Source organism: Cololabis saira, chromosome 22 (assembly GCF_033807715.1).
Source record: "Cololabis saira isolate AMF1-May2022 chromosome 22, fColSai1.1, whole genome shotgun sequence".
Classification (NCBI taxonomy): domain Eukaryota; kingdom Metazoa; phylum Chordata; class Actinopteri; order Beloniformes; family Belonidae; genus Cololabis; species Cololabis saira.
The window spans coordinates 33,768,746-33,792,033 of record NC_084608.1 but is presented as its reverse complement, the minus strand read 5'-3'; the positions used below and the strand labels follow the sequence as shown (position 1 = coordinate 33,792,033).

At 51.1% G+C, this 23,288-nt stretch overlaps 1 protein-coding gene across 1 annotated transcript in view; it reads right to left on the bottom strand.

The window, feature by feature from the left end:
* Positions 1–1,080: 1,080 nt before the first annotated feature.
* Positions 1,081–23,288, bottom strand: part of LOC133423109 (NACHT, LRR and PYD domains-containing protein 12-like) — a 32,299-nt gene continuing 10,091 nt past the window's right edge. The window contains exons 7-14 of the mRNA XM_061713229.1: positions 21,232–21,405; positions 20,919–21,095; positions 17,836–18,009; positions 17,108–17,290; positions 14,425–14,607; positions 6,584–6,757; positions 6,261–6,437; positions 1,081–4,805 (exon numbers count right to left, since the gene is read on the bottom strand). Coding sequence (XP_061569213.1) covers positions 3,200–4,805; positions 6,261–6,437; positions 6,584–6,757; positions 14,425–14,607; positions 17,108–17,290; positions 17,836–18,009; positions 20,919–21,095; positions 21,232–21,405 — 2,848 coding nt within the window. The 3' untranslated portion in view covers positions 1,081–3,199. The remainder of the gene's footprint in view (positions 4,806–6,260; positions 6,438–6,583; positions 6,758–14,424; positions 14,608–17,107; positions 17,291–17,835; positions 18,010–20,918; positions 21,096–21,231; positions 21,406–23,288) is intronic.

The window sequence follows — 23,288 nt, the reverse complement described above, 5'->3', positions numbered from 1 at the left end:
TAGTGATTGGAAAAACTAAAACTAGTTGAAACTAAATTGAACTATGAATACTCACCTTTTCTTTAGATCTTGTAAAGTCACAAGGCAGAGTGGCTGTTGTCGATGATGAAATTTGAAGATGAAATTTGGAAGCTGTGATTGGACCAACACATGTCAATCCTGTATTCTGGTTGTTGATTGGGAAGGAGGCTGGCCTCCCTTGGCGCGTCGTTTTACGTGTTTTGGCCAATCACAGATTAGCATGAAAAAAAAAATGAATGCATTGAGTGAATGGAAGGAGAGCCCTCCCCCGGAGGACAGAAGCCCCCCAGCCTCCCTTAGACCCCCTTCTCCTCACACAGACTGCTCTTTCTCCTCTAGCCTGCTGTGGCCTGAGGTGTCACTGTTGAACCATTTTTTTATGGATTTTCTTCCAAAGAAGAGAGAAAAAAATATTTTATAAATGATACTGAGATTTGGTAATGGTTTATTTCAACCAGTTACTGTTTTTTTTAAATATTTTAATCTCCCTCTTGCCTCTCAAAAATAGAGGAGGACCAGCCTCCCCTGCCTCTATGGACCAGCCTCCTCTGATCCTCTGAAATCATGTATCATCAAATCATCAAAGTATTTTATAACCATATTCCCTTCAAAAAAGGGTAAAAAAAAACATTTTAGCCCAGTATAGGTATCCAAGTACCAAAAAGAGAGTCCGCCTGGCAGACCTGTCAAGTCTCCTGTTTTGGCCGGGAAACTGCCGTATTTTACCCTTTTGCCCCGCCGCCCTCCCGTATTAGTATTTTCCCGTGAATTTCCCGTTTTATAATATAATAATTTTAAACTGCAAACTGAGTTGTCACTAGCCTCGCGATAGCTGCCTCCTGCTGCGTCCTGGGTGGCAGTTCTAGTGAGGTTAGAGGTGACAACGGGAGCAGCCTGAACAACAAATCAGAGCTGGATGGATGTAACCAGAGAGAGAAGACATTTCTGCACAAAAAGCAAAGACTTCGTGTTAATATCTCTAAAAATGGGAAACTGAATTTACTTTCCTAAAGATAAGCAGGAGAGACAATCAATGTGTATATAAACTGAAAATATTAAAAAAATAAATGTGCTTTAATTCCCCTTTGTGTTTTCATTTAGGTTCTATTATAGGAATTACATACATAGGAAGTACACAGCATTTCAGTGTCAACAAAGGTCGTCCTATCAGGCTACGAGCACATAATTGTAGTTTGTAAGTGGTTGACAGCTTGTTATTTTGGATTTCTCCTAAATCTGTCTTAAATGTAAGATACTGGACCTCGGTTGAGCTGCTGGGACAGCGGCGGGAACATTTCACGTATTTTTATATCCAAAACTTGACAGGTATTCCGCCTGGTACTATCCACACTAAAACCTTTATAAAATCCATGTGCTTTAAGCTATTCTCATGTAACTTGGTACAGTTGTAGTCAAGGAGTTGCTGAATTCAGACAGTGGTGTCTTTATAATTATATGCATTGCTATCCAGGTGTTTTCCACTGAAAAAAACAAGAATAAACATTTCAATTTTTTCTTTGTTTTATCACAATTTGCTCAGACATGTGAACATTCACAATTTTTCTGACACTGGAAATGCATGCTGGGAGGTCTTAACTATCCATTGAGACCAACATTATGCATATTGTCCATATAATTGTGGAGATATTGTGGATTTAATTTGGATAGGCCTCTTCAGGTGAAATTTACCTCCAAAATCCCTCGGGGGGGAAAAGGTTAAGAGCTTTCATTTGCTGCTTTTACCTTAAAAGGTAACAGAAAAATATCTTGTTGAGCAACAGGCTCTTTTATGACAGGGTTTATACAGCAATCCTTATGTTAAATTTAATACCAAATGTAATACCTTTTTCACTACCTTCAGATTTTTTTAAAAAACTGTCACAACATTAAGTGTTGATCACCTTTTAACATTAATACAGATTTTGACCTATAGAACACTATACAGAACAGATTTATAGACAACTGATGTTGACCAGATGTTTCACATTTATTTCACTTTGTGAATGACAATAAAATAGACTGCTTAAAATGTTAAAGGTAAAAAATAATACCAAATAAAAAAAAATAACACCTCTGGCAGTGAATTTAACACTTTTAATGGCCTTAAATTTGGCAATTTTCATTTATCACTTTTTAATACTTTTCAAAACCCAGTGGAAACCCTGTATGAGCTGCAGGAAGAAACTATGAGGTCTTTGTATGATCAAATATATTTCTGTGGGAAAACAACACGTCCACAAAATAAGTTCACAGCTACAGTTAATTCATGTTAAAGATACATGTTTATAGTTGGTATCAAACATCCATCTTATCTGTCTGAAGAGTTAGAAAACAAGAAAACTACCAAGATTAAGACACAACTGGACTGGAGAGACACATTACACCCTGGAAACAGAAAGCGTCTTGAGTGGGAGGCCAAGTATAGTCAGATGAGTGGGTTTCCATCAGCATCCACTCAGGATAAAAGCTGGAAGGCTGGAAGGTAACGGTACGACCAGATCCTCCGTCTTTTCAGCCGTCATGTGTCCATTACAGGGCTGGACCTGGGAGGATCCGCTGGCTCAGCAAAGTCCTGCTCAGGACCACTAGGTGGCAGTAGTGTGCCACTTCTGCTGGTGGCCAGCCACCACTGCAGTGAATGAAACAGACGATGAAGAAGAACCAAGAAGACAAAACCAGCAACGAGCAGATGAACCTGAAGGAGCTGAGATGGTTGCTGAGTTTCTGTTGCTGCTTTTGCATAAACAGCAACGATCAACATGAATTAGAAGTGTAGAAGTGTGAGGGAACGTCAGGAGGGCTGCAGATCATCTTCTGCTGAAGAACCGAGTTAACACTTAACATGAGGCAGGACCTCGTCTTTGCCTTGCAGAACTTTCCCATAATTCTTGTTGGAGGGCCGTTCCTGGCAATGCAGACACTTACCAACAGCTGAGGCGCCATAAAGCAACTTGCTACTGGAAAGAAACCTCCATCCTGCAGAGATGCACGGTGTGTGTGGGTAAACCTCCCAGGAATGTTGTTTCCAGGAGATTTAGAACAGCTGTTTCAGAGAAAACCCTCTGTGGTGATTAGTTGAGCAGATATTTCTGATGGCAAGAGTTGGGATCAAAACTCCTTCCTGGAAATCATGATGCAGCTTCCACACATGTGCAGTTTAAGGGGGCAGTAATGCTCTTCAGATCAAGGCCAGATCTCGACAGAGGAACGGGTCCAGGTCATTGAGAATCTCAATCATCTCTGAACTTGCATCTCGACCTTTTTTGCTCACCGTATCAACAACACAGCGAGTTCTCTCTCCTCTGTTTGTCTTCTCCTTTGCCGTCTCCAACTCATCATAATTGATGACACGTCTCTCCAGGAGTTTGTCCAGCAGGCTCTGGAGGTTAGGTTCTGAGATCCTCTCAACGAGGCTGCTCCGGACTTCCAGCAGCTGCTCTTGTGGCGGGAGGTTCAGACGGGCTGATCCAGGAGACGCTTTTACCTCAGAGGAAGAAACACAAACCCGTCTTTCCCAGACACCGTTGGAGCTGCTGTCCTTCAAACTCAGTCTGATGTGTTTCATCTTCGTTTCATAAATCAGCTGGAACGTTTCTAAGTAGTTGTTGTAGGAGTCTTCAAAAAATTCAGCCTCTGTAGGCTGGACTTCAACGGAGTCTCCTCCAGGACTGGTGGTCAGAGAGTAAACCTGCTGGGGCTGCAGTTTACAGCGAGCTGGGGTTCGTACGTACGTCTCATCTCTGTCTAGTTTTTTCCTGGAGCGAACAACATCACTGACAGAAACATTATCTGGGAGCAGCAACACGTTGATGATGTGTTCAGTGTCTGGATCCTGTGGAGGCTTGTAGAACGGCAGAACCAACGCTCGGATCGGAACAGAGGGAGAGGCTTCATCTTTGACATTACCGTAACAAGAAAACCCTGTGACGTCGATGACAACATGAGTTTCTGTTATCTTCTGAGGCCTGATGAACTCGATGCCATCATCGTTCACGTGAGCGACCGACAAGAAGCGACATCCCCCTGTGGAGCGGATCTCACAGTGAGGGAGGTGAAGCTGACACATGGACCCCTCCTTCACACACCTGATGTCAAACAGGGGTCCTGCAGGCTTCTTGTGATGTGGGCTCAGCTGGCTCCTGCTCCAAGGAAGGATCCTGTACAGAACCTGGCCTCCGTCCTTCATGTGGAACACCAGAGCCGTCTCTCTGCACTGGTACTGACCTGGACGGGAGCACTGGAACCTGTAGCTTTCACCAGCAGACTCATCAGTGCAGGCAGGTGTGAACTCCTCAAAGCTGCTGCTCAGGTTCCCGGCAGGGAAACTTCCACATCTTTTTAGGGCTCTGCTTTCTGCAGAAGGTTGATGAGTGGGCGAGGGAAAGCTGCTTGAACGGGACCTGCTGCAGGACTTTTCCTTCCTCTCACAGGAACCTGTGGTGGAGAGTTTTAGAGGACCAGAGGAAGGCGGAGCGTTGCTCGCTGGGATCGCCTTCATTCTGATAAAAGGCTCACATCCTTCTCCCAGGTTGGAGTCTTCTTCACGCTGTTGTGTCTCTTCACTGCCGCTTTCAGCAGATTTAGGACCAGGGACAGAAGGAATGTTAGTCTGAGAGCAGGAAGGTGCGGTGGGAGCAGACCAGGGTGTTTGATGAGGGGAGAGGTGGAGGTTGGTGGAGCCACAAGCTTCACCAACCTTTGCTGGTGTTGAGAGATTATAGGAGGACGTCTCCTCTGTGAAGAGTCCACCTGGTCCACCGTCGTCTGTTTGGCTCCAATTTGTTCTGCAGATAAAAACAGATGAGACTGTTGTTTTATTTGACACTAAACTCATGACATCTGGAAATAATTTTAAATTTACAGCTGAAATCACAACAAGACTGTAAAAATATGAGAGTTTATGGAAACTGACATGTAAAACCATGGTGGCTCTAATGAATGTGAGCAGGTAAATAATGATGAGTGAGGCAGAGGTGCGTGCAGCGTCCCAGCATGCACCTCTGCTCACACTGAACTGGCTGCTCTGTCTGATGCTGAAGCTGCTTCTGGGTCTGGTATCAAACCCGTCCTTCCTGATGAGGAACCTGGGTTTCTTCCTGAAGCTCATGTTCAATCCAGAGCCAACGCTTTAGCTGCCATGGTTGAGGATGCTGGAAACCAGCCTGGAGTTCAACACCTTCCTCCAGAGATCTGATCAAGAATGACTGAATCTCCTCCTGAACAAGATCAGTCAATACTTGGAACATTCAGTCAAGTCTCTCTGTCATTCTGGGAACTGTGGGCACCATTCAACCCCAAACGTCTGGATGAGAGAAGAACTAGCAGAGAACCCAGAACTGGACCAGGAAGACTGTTCTACTTTTCTGAAGCTCTACGAGGCTGCTGGACCACAGAGATCTCAGCTGGTAATGAAACACTTATTGGTCCAGGACGGCTGATGGATGAAAGCCTGGATTCTTCTCAGTCACGGAGCTTTTGGACAGTTGGACGTTAAGGACATTTATTGGAGGAAGTCAGGTCCATTTAATGTTGATGTTCTCCCCTCAGTTCTGTCCCGGTTTGGAGTTCATGTCCCAGTTTTGGTGTTTAGGTTCCTGTTTTATTTTGAAACCTCGTGTACTCGTGTTTCAGTTTTGTCTTGACTTCCCTTGTTCAGAGACTCACATGAAATGATAAGTTTACATATTTATGCTCATAAACAAGGAGAGTTCTGCAGAGTTCGTAACCTGGATGAACCAATACGACGACTATTCCATCAACTGAACCTATTTATGATGAAATAACTGCACAAACATTACATTTTTATGAAAAATTCTGTCCTTTTTATATATTATTAAATTATCACTGCAGTTCAAAAACTTAATTCCATTCTTGTTTGTTCCTGTTTTTATTCCGTGTGAAACGGCCACATGGACAAGGTTATTGGTGGATTTTCCATTCTGGGTTCCTTCAGAGTTCAGAGCTGCAGTGGAGCAGCTGTGTGTCTGAACATCCTGGAAGGCCGTCAGCTGGAATACTCCTTTATTTGTGGACACGTGAACACCAGCACAACACTGGTCTACAACACACATCTGGATCCTCTGATCCTGCAGCCTGTCATCATCCTCCTCTCACAGCTTTACTGGGGAAAGCAGCCGCTGAGAAGCTGCAGCTTCACTGGAAACACTGGATCTTTGATAGACACTGGTTTTAGTAGAAAACTGCTGGAAGCAGCAGGACCGACTCCAACCTCCACTGACCTGAGAGTCTGCAGCTGGTAGTGTGGACTCTGCACCAGTTTAGACAGCTGCTGCACATCTGCAACCTTCAGGTCGTAGTTCCTGCTCAGGTCCAGATGTTTCAGGTGGGAGGGGTTGGACTTCAGAGCTGAGACCAGAGAAGAACAGCTGATCCCTGACAGACCACAGAACTCCAACCTGAACAAAGACACCAGAGTAGAAGAAACCAGAGCAGTCTGATGGTCAGTGTGGATCAGCAGGAGATCAGCCTGATGTCTGCAGGTTAGTGTCAACACAACTTTCACATCAGATTCATCTGAACACACAACTAAAACATGTCTGACCTCAGAGTCTCCAGTCTGCAGTCTGGACTCTCCAGGAAACCACACAGATGTTTCACTCCTGAATCCTGCAGGTCGTTGTCACTCAGGTCCAGATGTTTCAGGTGGGAGGGGTTGGACTTCAGAGCTGAGACCAGAGAAGAACAGCTGATCCCTGACAGACCGCAGCGCTCCAACCTGAACAAAGACACCAGAGAAGAAGAAACTTTAGGTTATTTACATAACCCCGGTTCTCTGAGTAATATGAGTGAGATGTCTCACTATGGGATGCCCTGCTGCGTTAATCTCATTACAACAATCCTGTTTGGCTGGTGAAACATCTCTGTCCGCTGCAGGTAGCACCACTTACCTTAGATATCCCGTGTGGACGATACCACGTCATCACGGGGCAGCAAAACCACGAGGTCCAGGAGAGAACATGAACCCCCACCTGAGGCACAAATGCTGTTGGGTTTCAAAATCCTCCTCAACCCCCCGGAAAAAGCTGAGCACATGACGGCTGCACTGAAGCACGTGGATGTCACTAACCCGCTTAGCCGAAGCCAGCGCCAGCAACAACACGGCCTTCAGAGACACGTGTTCCACGTCTGCCCCCTCCAGGGGCTCAAAGGGGGGCCTTAAGCCCCTCCAGAACCACAGCCAGATCCCATGGTGGTACCAGTGGTCTGGACACGGGGAGAAGCCTGGGACCTGGTGGAGGACCTGGTGGAGGACCTGGTGGAGCGACCTGGTGGAGGAGGACCTGGTGGAGTACCTGGTGGAGGACCTGGTGGAGGGACCTGGTGGAGGAAGACCTGGTGGAGGAGGACCTGGTGGAGGACCTGGTGGAGGAGGACCTGGTGGAGGACCTGGTGGAGGACCTGGTGGAGGAGGACCTGGAGGAGGACCTGGTGGAGGACCTGGTGGAGGAGGACCTGGAGGAGGACCTGGTGGAGGACCTGGTGGAGGACCTGGTGGAGGAGGACCTGGTGGAGGACCTGGTGGAGGACCTGGTGGAGGACCTGGTGGAGGAGGACCTGGTGGAGGACCTGGTGGAGGACCTGGTGGAGGACCTGGTGGAGGAGGACCTGGTGGAGGGACCTGGTGGAGGACCTGGTGGAGCGACCTGGTGGAGGACCTGGTGGAGGACCTGGTGGAGGAGGACCTGGTGGAGGAGGACCTGGTGGAGGACCTGGTGGAGGACCTGGTGGAGGACCTGGTGGAGGACCTGGTGGAGGAGGACCTGGTGGAGGAGGACCTGGTGGAGGAGGACCTGGTGGAGGAGGACCTGGTGGAGGGACCTGGTGGAGGACCTGGTGGAGGACCTGGTGGAGGAGGACCTGGTGGAGGACCTGGTGGAGGAGGACCTGGTGGAGGACCTGGTGGAGGACCTGGTGGAGCGACCTGGTGGAGTACCTGGTGGAGGACCTGGTGGAGGACCTGGTGGAGGACCTGGTGGAGGAGGACCTGGTGGAGGACCTGGTGGAGGACCTGGTGGAGGACCTGGTGGAGGACCTGGTGGAGGAGGACCTGGTGGAGGACCTGGTGGAGGACCTGGTGGAGGACCTGGTGGAGGAGGACCTGGTGGAGGACCTGGTGGAGCGACCTGGTGGAGGAGGACCTGGTGGAGGACCTGGTGGAGGAAGACCTGGTGGAGGACCTGGTGGAGGACCTGGTGGAGGAGGACCTGGTGGAGGACCTGGTGGAGGACCTGGTGGAGGAGGACCTGGTGGAGGACCTGGTGGAGGACCTGGTGGAGGACCTGGTGGAGGAGGACCTGGAGGAGGAGGACCTGGTGGAGGACCTGGTGGAGGAGGACCTGGAGGAGGACCTGGTGGAGGGACCTGGTGGAGGACCTGGTGGAGGAGGACCTGGTGGAGGACCTGGTGGAGGAGGACCTGGTGGAGGACCTGATGGAGGACCTGGTGGAGGACCTGGTGGAGGAGGACCTGGTGGAGGAGGACCTGGTGGAGGACCTGGTGGAGGAGGACCTGGTGGAGGACCTGGTGGAGGACCTGGTGGAGGACCTGGTGGAGGACCTGGTGGAGGAGGACCTGGTGGAGGGACCTGGTGGAGGAGGACCTGGTGGAGGGACCTGGTGGAGGAGGACCTGGTGGAGGACCTGGTGGAGGACCTGGTGGAGGACCTGGTGGAGGAGGACCTGGTGGAGGGACCTGGTGGAGGAGGACCTGGTGGAGGAGGACCTGGTGGAGGAGGACCTGGTGGAGGACCTGGTGGAGGAGGACCTGGTGGAGGGACCTGGTGGAGGAGGACCTGGTGGAGGACCTGGTGGAGGAGGACCTGGTGGAGGAGGACCTGGTGGAGGAGGACCTGGTGGAGGACCTGGTGGAGGACCTGGTGGAGGACCTGGTGGAGGAGGACCTGGTGGAGGACCTGGTGGAGGGACCTGGTGGAGGGACCTGGTGGAGGACCTGGTGGAGGAGGACCTGGTGGAGGACCTGGTGGAGGACCTGGTGGAGGACCTGGTGGAGGAGGACCTGGTGGAGGAGGACCTGGTGGAGGACCTGGTGGAGGACCTGGTGGAGGACCTGATGGAGGACCTGGTGGAGGACCTGGTGGAGGAGGACCTGGTGGAGGACCTGGTGGAGGACCTGGTGGAGGAGGACCTGGTGGAGGACCTGGTGGAGGACCTGGTGGAGGACCTGGTGGAGGACCTGATGGAGGACCTGGTGGAGGACCTGGTGGAGGAGGACCTGGTGGAGGAGGACCTGGTGGAGGACCTGGTGGAGGAGGACCTGGTGGAAGACCTGGTGGAGGACCTGGTGGAGGAGGACCTGGTGGAAGACCTGGTGGAGGACCTGGTGGAGGACCTGGTGGAGGACCTGGTGGAGGAGGACCTGGTGGAGGACCTGGTGGAGGACCTGGTGGAGGACCTGGTGGAGGAGGACCTGGTGGTGGAGGACCTGGTGGAGGAGGACCTGGTGGAGGGACCTGGTGGAGGACCTGGAGGAGGACCTGGTGGAGGACCTGGTGGAGGACCTGGTGGAGGAGGACCTGGTGGAGGACCTGGTGGAGGAGGACCTGGTGGAGGACCTGGTGGAGGACCTGGTGGAGGAGGACCTGGTGGTGGAGGACCTGGTGGAGGAGGACCTGGTGGAGGGACCTGGTGGAGGACCTGGAGGAGGACCTGGTGGAGGACCTGGTGGAGGACCTGGTGGAGGACCTGGAGGAGGACCTGGTGGAGGAGGACCTGGTGGAGGGACCTGGTGGAGGACCTGGAGGAGGACCTGGTGGAGGACCTGGTGGAGGACCTGGTGGAGGAGGACCTGGTGGAGGACCTGGTGGAGGAGGACCTGGTGGAGGACCTGGTGGAGGACCTGGTGGAGGAGGACCTGGTGGTGGAGGACCTGGTGGAGGAGGACCTGGTGGAGGGACCTGGTGGAGGACCTGGAGGAGGACCTGGTGGAGGACCTGGTGGAGGACCTGGTGGAGGACCTGGTGGAGGACCTGGTGGAGGAGGACCTGGTGGAAGACCTGGTGGAGGACCTGGTGGAGGAGGACCTGGTGGAAGACCTGGAGGAGGACCTGGTGGAGGAGGACCTGGTGGAAGACCTGGTGGAGGACCTGGTGGAGGACCTGGTGGAGGACCTGGTGGAGGAGGACCTGGTGGAGGACCTGGTGGAGGACCTGGTGGAGGACCTGGTGGAGGAGGACCTGGTGGTGGAGGACCTGGTGGAGGAGGACCTGGTGGAGGGACCTGGTGGAGGACCTGGAGGAGGACCTGGTGGAGGACCTGGTGGAGGACCTGGTGGAGGAGGACCTGGTGGAGGACCTGGTGGAGGAGGACCTGGTGGAGGACCTGGTGGAGGACCTGGTGGAGGAGGACCTGGTGGTGGAGGACCTGGTGGAGGAGGACCTGGTGGAGGGACCTGGTGGAGGACCTGGAGGAGGACCTGGTGGAGGACCTGGTGGAGGACCTGGTGGAGGACCTGGAGGAGGACCTGGTGGAGGAGGACCTGGTGGAGGGACCTGGTGGAGGACCTGGAGGAGGACCTGGTGGAGGACCTGGTGGAGGACCTGGTGGAGGAGGACCTGGTGGAGGACCTGGTGGAGGAGGACCTGGTGGAGGACCTGGTGGAGGACCTGGTGGAGGAGGACCTGGTGGTGGAGGACCTGGTGGAGGAGGACCTGGTGGAGGGACCTGGTGGAGGACCTGGAGGAGGACCTGGTGGAGGACCTGGTGGAGGACCTGGTGGAGGACCTGGTGGAGGACCTGGTGGAGGACCTGGTGGAGGAGGACCTGGTGGAGGAGGACCTGGTGGAGGGACCTGGTGGAGGAGGACCTGGTGGAGGACCTGGAGGAGGACCTGGTGGAGGACCTGGTGGAGGACCTGGTGGAGGAGGACCTGGTGGAGGAGGACCTGGTGGAGGGACCTGGTGGAGGACCTGGAGGAGGACCTGGTGGAGGACCTGGTGGAGGACCTGGTGGAGGACCTGGTGGAGGAGGTCCTGGTGGAGGAGGACCTGGTGGAGGACCTGGTGGAGGACCTGGTGGAGGACCTGGTGGAGGACCTGGTGGTGGAGGACCTGGTGGAGGGACCTGGTGGAGGACCTGGTGGAGGACCTGGTGGAGGACCTGGTGGAGGAGGTCCTGGTGGAGGAGGACCTGGTGGAGGACCTGGTGGAGGGACCTGGTGGAGGACCTGGTGGAGGACCTGGTGGAGGAGGACCTGGTGGAGGACCTGGTGGAGGACCTGGTGGAGGACCTGGTGGAGGACCTGGTGGAGGACCTGGTGGAGGACCTGGAGGAGGACCTGGTGGAGGACCTGGTGGAGGACCTGGTGGAGGACCTGGTGGAGGACCTGGAGGAGGACCTGGTGGAGGACCTGGTGGAGGGACCTGGTGGAGGAGGCTCCAGCACCAAGTAATGAGCTGAGCACCCGCTGTGAAAGGCCCACAAATGAAACTGGAGACACTCAGGGGCAGAGACCACAACGCCAGGCGCTCTGGGGGGTGAAAGACCGTCCCTGCCCCTGGAGGACACCGCCGGGGCTCCATGGGAGGCGTGCGGAGCAGCCCCAGCTCTCCATGGCCTGGCAGTGGAGGGACGAGGCCCCGGGGACCGGGTCTCCTGGCAGATGCTGCTCACATCTCCATCGCCAGAGGCCACGGAGGCTGCGGGCTGTGCAGCCTGAGCCGGAGTGATGAAGAGGTCGTCCTCGTCTTCATCCTCTGATATGAGGAGGTCCCAGGTGTCTTCTTCATCGTCCCCATAGTCCAGTTCCAGGACGTCTTCCTCCTGCGGGGCGGGGGTGGAGCTGGGAGCCCCAGCCCACGCTAACCTCCGGTTCCTCCACCAAGGTGGGAGAAAGGAGCTGCTGTGCTAACACTCAGTACTGGAGCAGCCGTGGTGAGGCGTCGGGACGGGGCCAACCGAGGAGGACGAGGAAAGAGGAAAGAACAACATTCTGGTGGTGGGACCGACGCAGCAGATAAAACACATCCAAGGCTGGTTAGCGCCCGGAGACAGAAGCTAGTGAGATCTGTCTGGGGACAGTTCAGCTAACAAGCCCAGAACGCCAGATGAGCTCTGAGTGAGAAGAGGAGGTTGAATGACGTGGTGTCGTCCACACGGGATATCTAAGGTAGCTGGTCCTGCGGGGGACGGACACGTTTCACCAGCCAATCAGCATTGGTGTAATGAGATTAATGCAGCGGGGCGTCCCATAGTGAGACATCCAGAGAAATATGATGAAAGCAGGGGCGGAGCAGGGGTCCCAGCCTAGGGGGGCGAAGCATTCTAGATGGGCCCTTGTGGCCTAAACATCCCCGTTAGAACATAATCGATAAAAATGCCACAGATCAGGCCCAACCAACCACAATTCCAACAGCAGCAGCGACACGGTCAGAACCATTCACATGAGGTTTCAGCACCATGGATTTACCAGTCATTATGTCAAACCTAACTATAACCCTAATGCAGACTTTAAGATATAAGTATCAAACTGGAGATAAAAATCTAATGACATCCAGTAATGTCTATGGAAGCCCATTTCCGCCAGTAAAAGAAAAAAATAAGATGAAATCTTAGCCTTAAAAATAAAAATATCCCCACGGTAAATCATAATTATGACATAAAAAGTCATCATTTCGACTTTCTATCTCATCATTTCGACTTTTTTATCTCATAATTATGACTTATCGTGGGGATATTTTTATTTTTAAGGCTAAGTCTTCATCTTAGCCATAGATGTCTGATATCAAGTAGCACAATTCAGACACACGTGTTCAACCTCCACGACGACGACATGTATTTAACACAATCAGACACGGCGGTCAAACGGCAACAAACAATATATGAAAGGTAATATATTCAGCATTATGGCAATGTCATCAGAAATAATTAATATTATGACAGTTTACCAATGATGGTTTCATCCAGCGGTGGGCGGAGAACCACAACAAAACATATTTCCATCTGGGCTGGGGGGTAGCACATTGAACGATCCAAAATGCAAAAACTTTAATTTTAAAACTTTTTCAAATCCGAACTATTTCCGAACCATCAGCCGGTTCTTCACCTTTCAATCACTTTGCTCTTATCAACGGCGAAATCCCTCTGGATTGAGAGCAAGGTGAGGTTGCCAGGTTGGGCAGGTTTCAGCCCAATTGGGCTAAAAAATATATATTTGGGCTGCTTTTCCTGGGTTTTACTTAATATTTAGGAGAAATTATTAACAAAAAAAAGTTTCCATTATGGCAGAGAAAAGTAGAAATTTACACAATAAACTCACTGATAATATATTTGCTTTAATCTACTCCATTTTATTGTAGTTTTTGTTTGGAGCCTGAACTTTTTTTTAGGTTATTTAGTAATGTGAAGATGAAATGTATTACGCATTTCATAATTTATGGTTTTAACAAGAGAATGTAAGATTCGGGGTGGTTTTTCATTATTTCGGTGGGTTTTACGTTGCATTTGTTTTTTTTTTTTGTTTTTTTGTTTTTTTAATTATTATTAATTTATGTTATTTGTGAAAGGGGCAGATCAGATAAGATTCTTCTTCTTTCTGCTCCTTTTCATTCATAAGTTAGGAACATTTGTATTTGTGTTTGTATTAAATTGTTTTGTTTTTTTGAATGAAATAAAGAATACAATGACAATGACAATGACATTTGGGCTGGAACCTGTCCGATGTGGCAACCTCAGCACTGGATTTCTTAATGACTCGTCTTTTTGGTCACAATAAACTTGCTCTCATCAACGGCGATGTCCCTCTCAAATGAGAGCAAGGTGAGGTTTGGTAGTCTGGCCCCATCCATGCAGCCCGGAGAGAGTTTTTAATCAACTGCAGCTGCTGAAACTCAGCATGAGTTAAGGCTCTGATGCGAGAACTGGCTCGACGCATTGCTACGGCGTAGGTACGGCGTAGGTTACGCGGCGACGCGCACCTACGCCGTAGGCTCTGCGTTGCTGTAACGCGGAACCATAAATCAGCCTTAAACAGATGCGCGTGCGAACCCGTGCATGACAGGCAGACACACACGGGGAGAAGGGACTATTTGTTTCATTTTTATTTTTTAAACAACTTTATCCTTATGAACACAAGTTTTATACAGTCCAACTGTCCTTATTTTATTCAGAACACTTTTTTTTTTCCTCTTCGGAGTTTTTTTTTTTTTTTTTTTTTTTTTTCCTCTTCGGAGTGGGCCCCCCCGGAGCAGTGGGCCCGGGGCGGCCGCCCCCCCTGCCCCCCCGCCTGCTCCGCTACAGGATGAAAGACAACCAGAGCAGTCAGATATTCAGTGTGGATCAGCAGGAGATCAGCCTGATGTCTGCAGGTTAGTGTCAACACAACTTTCACATCAGATTCATCTGAACACACAAATAAAACATGTCTGACTTCAGAGTCTCCAGTCTGCAGTCTGGACTCTCCAGGAAACCACACAGATGTTTCACTCCTGAATCCTGCAGGTAGTTAGCACTCAGGTCCAGATGTTTCAGATGTTTCAGATGGGAGGGGTTGGACTTCAGAGCCGAGACCAGAGAAGAACAGCTGATCTCTGACAGACCGCAGTGCTCCAACCTGAATAAAGACACCAGAGAAGAAAAAACTTTAGGTTATTTACATAACCCCGGTTCTCTGAGTAATATGAGTGAGATATCTCACTATGGGATGCCCCGCTGCTTTAATCTCATTACAACAATCCTGATTGGCTGGTGAAACGTCTCCTTCCGCCGCAGGTAGCACCACTTACCTTAGATATCCCGTGTGGACGACACCACGTCATCACGGGGCAGCAAAACCACGAGGTCCAGGGAAGAACATGAACCCCCACCTGAGGCACAAATGCCGGGTTGGGGTTCAAAATCCTCCTCAATCCCCCGGAAAAAGCTGAGTGCACGACGGCTGCACCGAAAGTACGTGGATGTCACTAACCCGCTTAGCCGAAGCCAGCGCCAGCAACAACACGGCCTTCAGAGACACGTGTTCCACGTCTGCCCCCTCCAGGGGCTCAAAGGGGGGCCTTAAGCCCCTCCAGAACCACAGCCAGATCCCATGGTGGTACCAGTGGTCTGGACACGGGGAGAAGCCTGGGACCTGGTGGAGGACCTGGTGGAGGAGGGACCTGGTGGAGGACCTGGTGGAGGACCTGGTGGAAGGACCTGGTGGAGGACCTGGTGGAGGAGGACCTGGTGGAGGACCTGGTGGAGGAGGACCTGGTGGAGGACCTGGTGGAAGGACCTGGTGGAGGACCTGGTGGAGGACCTGGTGGAGGACCTGGTGGAGGACCTGGTGGAGGACCTGGTGGAGGACCTGGTGGAGGAGGTCCTGGTGGAGGAGGTCCTGGTGGAGGAGGGACCTGGTGGAGGACCTGGTGGAGGACCTGGTGGAGGACCTGGTGGAGGGACCTGGTGGAGGACCTGGTGGAGGACCTGGTGGAGGAGGACCTGGTGGAGGACCTGGAGGAGGGACCTGGTGGAGGACCTGGTGGAGGAGGACCTGGTGGAGGACCTGGTGGAGGACCTGGAGGAGGGACCTGGTGGAGTACCTGGTGGAGGGACCTGGTGGAGGACCTGGTGGAGGAGGACCTGGTGGAGGGACCTGGTGGAGGACCTGGTGGAGGACCTGGTGGAGGACCTGGTGGAGGACCTGGTGGAGGACCTGGTGGAGGGACCTGGTGGAGGACCTGGTGGAGGACCTGGTGGAGGACCTGGTGGAGGGACCTGGAGGAGGACCTGGTGGAGGACCTGGTGGAGGACCTGGTGGAGGGACCTGGTGGAGGACCTGGTGGAGGAGGACCTGGTGGAGGGACCTGGTGGAGGACCTGGTGGAGGGACCTGGTGGAGGACCTGGTGGAGGACCTGGTGGAGGAGGACCTGGTGGAGGACCTGGAGGAGGGACCTGGTGGAGGACCTGGTGGAGGAGGACCTGGTGGAGGACCTGGAGGAGGGACCTGGTGGAGGACCTGGTGGAGGACCTGGAGGAGGGACCTGGTGGAGGACCTGGTGGTGGAGGACCTGGTGGAGGAGGACCTGGTGGAGGAGGACCTGGTGGTGGAGGGACCTGGTGGAGGAGGACCTGGTGGTGGAGGGACCTGGTGGAGGGACCTGGTGGAGGACCTGGTGGAGGACCTGGTGGAGGACCTGGTGGAGGAGGACCTGGTGGAGGACCTGGTGGAGGACCTGGTGGAGGAGGACCTGGTGGAGGACCTGGTGGAGGAGGACCTGGTGGAGGACCTGGTGGAGGAGGACCTGGTGGAGGACCTGGAGGAGGAGGACCTGGTGGAGGACCTGGAGGAGGACCTGGTGGAGGGACCTGGTGGAGGACCTGGAGGAGGAGGACCTGGTGGAGGACCTGGTGGAGGGACCTGGTGGAGGACCTGGTGGAGGACCTGGTGGAGGAGGACCTGGTGGAGGACCTGGTGGAGGAGGACCTGGTGGAGGACCTGGTGGAGGAGGACCTGGTGGAGGGACCTGGTGGAGGGACCTGGTGGAGGACCTGGTGGAGGAGGACCTGGTGGAGGGACCTGGTGGAGGACCTGGAGGACACCGCCGGTGTCCTCCAGACACCTCCAGGAGCTGCTGTGCTAACACTCGGTACTGGAGCAGCCGTGGTGAGGCGTCGTGACGGTGCCAACCGAGCCGGGGAGGGCGAGGAAAGAACAACATTCCAGCTGGTGGGACCGACGCAGCAGATAAACACATCCAAGGCTGGTTAGGGCCCGGAGACAGAAGCTAGTGAGATCTGTCTGGGGACAGTTCAGCTAACAAGCCCAGAACGCCAGATGAGCTCCGAGTGAGAAGAGGAGGTTGAAGGACGTGGTGTCGTCCACACGGGATATCTAAGGTAGCTGGTCCTGCGGGGGACGGACACGTTTCACCAGCCAATCAGCATTGGTGTAATGAGATTAATGCAGCGGGGCATCCCATAGTGAGACATCGAGAGAAATATTATGAAAGACAACCAGAGCAGTCAGATGGTCAGTGTGGATCAGCAGGAGATCAGCCTGATGTCTGCAGGTTAGTGTCAACACAACTTTCACATCAGATTCATCTGAACACACAACTAAAACATGTCTGACCTCAGAGTCTCCAGTCTGCAGTCTGGACTCTCCAGGAAACCACACAGATGTTTCACTCCTGAATACTGCAGCTTGTTGTCACTCAGGTCCAGATCTTTCAGATGTTTCAGATGGGAGGGGTTGGACTTCAGAACTGAGACCAGAGAAGAACAGCTGATCTCTGACATATAGCATTTCTCCAACCTGCATGAAGAATAAAAGATGTTAGCTGAACCACCAGGGTGCAGGTTCCAACAGAACCAGTGAAAAAGAGCTTCATCAATATTCATGACATCATGCTGCTGCTCCAATAAAGACGTAGTGACTTCAGCTCTGCAGCTCTGCAGCTCCACCAGTGGATCATCCATACAAACTCATGTTGTGTTGGAATATCTCAGTCGGTACAAACGTTAGAATCTCAGTGTTTGGATCAGATGAAACATGTTGGACAGATGAAGATGAAGATGTTTGTAGACGATGCTGCACGATCTCTGCACAAACAAACATTCTGCTGCACAGGTTCAGTTCATGTTGGGATGGAATGAAGACGTCTTTGTTGAGGGAATATCGTTCACCACTCTATACTGCACACTTGTGCTCCACGGAGAGGAAAGCAGCCTGCAGACACTTCAGCTTGTTTCTAATGATGTCAGGAGCAGATGAGTCCAGAGACCAGGATGGTTCAGAGCAGCTCAGGTGTTTGTGGCTGCAGAACTCACAACTGTTACAACTTCAGTCAAAGAACAAACCTCAGAGTCTCCAGTCTGCAGTCTGGACTCTCCAGAAGAACACACAGCTGCTTCACATCTGAATCCTGCAGGGTGTTGTTACTCAGGTCCAGATGTTCCAGATCAGACGGGTTGGACTCCAGAGCTGAGACCAGATCATCACATCTGATCTCTGACAAACTGCAGCGCTCCCACCTGGAGAAAGAATAAAACACAGATAAACATCTAGATGAGTGTTTTCTCCTCCTCCGTTCAGGGGGGTGTGGTGGGCAACACTGGAGCTTCACAGTCACAAGGTTCCTGGTCCAAATCCTGGCCCGGTTCTTTCTGCCTGGCGTTTCCAGGATCTTCCCTCATGTTCACTCAGAAACTCCACAGTTCAGAAACACGTCTGTCAGGATTCTTGAAGCTTCCACATTAAATGCAGGACGGAGATACCGGGTCGTCTCTTTGATCAGATGATCATTTTTAACGACAGCCAACAAAGTACTACGTTTACTTTCAGGAATGTGGTAACAAAGTATTCTAGAGTAGTGGTGAGTACTCTGATTACTATCGGGGATCATGGAGACCCTGTATGGACTTGGGAATGCAGGACTGGACTTTTACTGGTTCTGTTGCTGCCGTCAAATTCAACATTCATCAATGTTTTGGTATTTTTATCAGAATTATTATAATTATTTCATCATATTTCTGTTAATAATGGATGAAACACAAATGACAGACTTATCACAATCAAACAGAAGTGATTGTAGGAGGAGAAGAGGTTCTGGAGAACTCCATACAGGACCTGCATCATCCCACTGATAGTAATAAGATTATTAAACACTATTCAACAATATTCCTGAAAGTAAACAAATTGTTTTGTTGTTCAAAACTACATTTGACTCTCTCAGCTGATTATATGTTTTACTTTTAGCTCTGCGGAGTCACAGATGTGTTTTATTTTACAGTGTTTGGAGCATCTTCATGAAGGAAAGCAGCAGTTTGGTCTTGTTGATTGTGAGATGTGATATCTGACATAACGATGCTGAACATCTTCTGCTCCAGGATCTGGTGTGGACTGTCTGAGGGAGCAGCAGCAGGAAGAGCTGCTGGTCCTTTCACTGGATCACAACTTTATCTACTTATTACAGATAAAATCTATTTTCATGGAATAAAGGTTGGGATGATCAGAGTGGTGTTGATTGACAGACTAATGTTACTTCCTGTTGCTTCTTTCCTCCTGCTGCTCTCTGCAGCCTCTGCTGCTCCTCCCTCCACAGACGCCACACGTGTTAAAGGCTGATGGGAAAACCTGCGTGGTGCTGGTTCTGGCGTGGAGACCAGTTTATCAACGAGCGTTTGTCTCCGTTCCTCCAGAACCAGGACAACAACGGCTGCAGGAAGCTTCTGAACGTCACTCATGAGTTCTGGACCGGGGAGCTGCTGACTGAGAGAGCTGTTGGATGCTTCCATTGTTGACTCAAGCAACACTTTTACTCTACAATATGTTCACATGTGGGACGGTGCACGTGCAGTGAATGTGCAGCAGCGGAGCCCGGGGGAGAACGTCTGCTGTAAAGAGATACGGCGGTACCGACAAACCTCAACCTCACAGCGACTACAGCGGTCCATGAAGAACCTTCTGGAGGGAAATGAAGAGTTTCCTGCCAGCTGATCCCCCTCATCATCCTCACCTCTTCTATTTAAACCGTCTGCAGCTCTCACTCTGCCAGATTGGGTTTGTGGTCTCCCTGCAGATACCGGTCTCCAGCAGTTCTCCTGGGACTGCTATGCTGGACCGGATCTGTGTCCTTGGACCTGTTTCAGGTCCAGCCCTGATCGCTACGTCTGTCTGAGCTTATCTGTCTGTCTTGGGGTCTGACCCTGGCCCGCTGTTCCTGGATCCGTCTTCTGCCTCACACTAACCGAACTACAGACCGTCCTGGTCTCTGGACCGGTGGCCCGTCCCTGCATGGTCAATATCTCGCCTCTCCTGATCCCCTCTGTTTCCTATTTGGATCAGAGGGTTCTTTACTCCTGGTCAGCCGTCACTCTAGCCCAGTCCGCTGAAACCTGAACAACATGTTAGTTTGTTAGCCGTCAGCAGAAACCCGTCTTCCTTCAGGACGTGTGTGGTCTGTGTCTTCAGGGGGGTCTGTCTCCGTCAGAGATGAGCTTTCATAGAGGATTCAAAGATGAATATGTAACTTTCAATTCAATTCAATTCAATTTTATTTATATAGCGTCTAATACAACAGAGTTGTCTCTAGACGCTTTACAGAGACCCATACCCAGAACATGACCCCCGAGCAGTTATTACATAAACAATGGCAGGTAAAAACTCCCCTAGTGGGAGAAAAACCTCAGTTCTGTCTGGTTCTGTCAGGTTCTGTCTGGACCTGGAGCTGCTTCATGACAGCAGGAACGCACACGTGTGACGGTGAGGTGTGTGTGGTTCTAACAGAACACACATGTGTGACGGTGAGGTGTGTCTGGTTCTAACACACATGTGTGACGGTGAGGTGTGTGTGGTTCTAACAGAACACACATGTGTGACGGTGAGGTGTGTCTGGTTCTAACACACATGTGTGACGGTGAGGTGTGTGTGGTTCTAACAGAACACACATGTGTGACGGTGAGGTGTGTGTGGTTCTAACAGAACACACATGTGTGACGGTGAGGTGTGTGTGGTTCTAACAGAACACACATGTGTGACGGTGAGGTGTGTGTGGTTCTAACAGAACACACGTGTGTGACGGTGAGGTGTGTGTGGTTCTAACAGAACACACATGTGTGACGGTGAGGTGTGTGTGGTTCTACCAGAACACACATGTGTGACGGTGAGGTGTGTGTGGTTCTAACAGAACACACATGTGTGACGGTGAGGTGTGTGTGGTTCTAACAGAACACACATGTGTGACGGTGAGGTGTGTGTGGTTCTAACAGAACACACATGGATCACAGCAGGTTTCACATGAAATGTGACTGAATGATGAAGAAGCAGCAGGAGGTTCAGACGATCAACACCTGAAAAACCTTCACCTGGACTGACGGAGTCTTCTCTGTTTGAGAAAACCAAAACCTCCAAGAAAACTCCAAAAGCTCCAGTCAGAACCGACCTGAGAGTCTGCAGCTGGTAGTGTGGACTCTCCACCAGATCAGACAGCTGCTCCACATCTGCAGCCTGCAGCTTGTAGTTGAATCTCAGGTCCAGATGTTTCAGATGGGAGGGGTTGGACTTCAGAGCTGAGACCAGAGAAGAACAGCTGATCTCTGACAGACCGCAGCACTGCAAGCTGCAGAAAGACACCAGAGAAGAAGAAACCAGAGCAGTAAGATGGTCAGCAGGAGATCAGCCTGATGTCTGCAGGTTAGTGTCAACACAACTTTCACATCAGATTCATCTGAACACAAAACTAAAACATGTCTGACCTCAGAGTCTCCAGTCTGCAGTCTGGACTCTCCAGGAAACCACACAGATGTTTCACTCCTGAATCCTGCAGCTGGTTCCAGCTCAGGTCCAGATGTTTCAGGTGGGAGGGGTTGGACTTCAGAGCTGAGACCAGAGAAGAACAGCTGATCTCTGACAACACGCAACCCTCCAACCTGAATGAAGAAGAAACAGCTGATAACTTCTGTAACCGTGTTGAAGTAAATGTTTCAGAAAACATATTTGTGTAAATAAGTTCATAGTTAAACAGCTCTGAAGCTGAAATGTTAAGAAAAGTGTGTAAAATGGAAAGGCAGTGGTTCTCTTGTAAGTCTGTAGACTCTTATCGTACATGGAAAAGTCTAGTCTATAAAAAAGCCCTTCACACAGCTAGAACTGCTCATTACTCATCGTGGATAGAGGATAATAAAAATAATCCACGTTTTCTGTTCAGCGCTGTAGCCAGGCTGACAAAGAGACACAACTCTGTTGAGCTGAGTTTCCTGCAGCTCTCAGTAGTGACGACTTTATAAGCTTCTTTAGCAGTAAAATATCAGGATCAGAGTAGAAATCAACCAGGACGACGCGGTAGCCGCTGTGGCCGTTTCTTCAGCTTTAGCGACTTCCTCAGGCTCTGACTTGACTCTAGACTGCTTCGATTCTGTAGACCTCCCCGAGCTGACCTCATTCGTCAATAAAGCTAAATCATCCCGGTGTTTGATAGACCCCGGCCCGACTACTCAAAAATGTTTTTTCTCTTGTTGAGAAAAATCAAGCAGAGAGATCACGTCTCTCCGGTGTTGGCCTCACTCCACTGGTCCCCGTAAAACTTGGAATCCAATTACAATGGTATTACTTGTGTATAAAGTCCAAAACGGCCTAACTCCACGATATTTGCAGGACCTGATAGTTCCTCATGTTCCTAACAGAGTTCTCCGTTCTGAGAGTTCAGGTTTACTGCTAGTTCCTAGAGGATCCACATGTAGATCTGGAGGACGGGTCTCCTGCTACCAGGAACCGTTACTATGGAAACAACTTCCAGTTTGGGTTCAGGAGGCTGAGACCACCTCCACCTTTAAAAGTTAGTGTTCAGTAAACCGCTAGTTAGTGTTCAGTAAACCTCTAGTTAGTGTTCAGTAAACCTCTAGTTAGTGTTTAGTAAACCTCTAGTTAGTGTTCAGTAAACCTCTAGTTAGTGTTTAGTAAACCTCTAGTTAGTGTTTAGTAAACCTCTAGTTAGTGTTTAGTAAACCTCTAGTTAGTGTTCAGTAAACCTCTAGTTAGTGTTTAGTAAACCTCTAGTTAGTGTTTAGTAAACCTCTAGTTAGTGTTCGGTAAACCTCTAGTTAGTGTTTAGTAAACCTCTAGTTAGTGTTCAGTAAACCTCTAGTTAGTGTTCAGTAAACCTCTAGTTAGTGTTAGTAAACCTCTAGTTAGTGTTTAGTAAACCTCTAACGTCTGCTGCAGGATGACACGTGTGATCTGCTGTGACGGGAGACTCTCAGGTGTCCGACCAGGACTCTCAGAAACTGAAGTGGTGGTAGAGTCGGTCAGTTCAAGTCACTCATTCAATGAAGACGTTGACCGAGTTGCTGCTAAGACAGTCCTAATTGCTTGGCATGGACTTTGTTAAGAGGCTAGCGGCCTGCAGGCTAAATCGGCAGAGCCCGGGTGGATCTGTGAGCCTGACGGAGAAGTGATGGAGCCTGACAGCGTCGCCGTGAGAGGGGACGGACGGAGGCGACCGTGAGGCTGAGTCATCTCTGCAGCTGCTGGATATCTCTGCTCATCCTCCAAGACTGGGGTGGTGCAACGTCTCTGAAGGGACCATTGTCTTATTCAGCCTTCGTTTGTTGGTGGCTGCAACATTTGGACATTTGAGTATAACTTTATTTTACTGCCGACTATAAGTTAATTATATGGGCCCAAAGGATGTCTCTGAGTTTGATAGAGACCATTCTGAATGCTTTTATCATCCTGAGGGTTGGAAGTGTTTCTGAATACTTTTGAAAGCAATATTTAACTGCTATTTCTGTTTTCTTTAAGTAAATGTTTCATA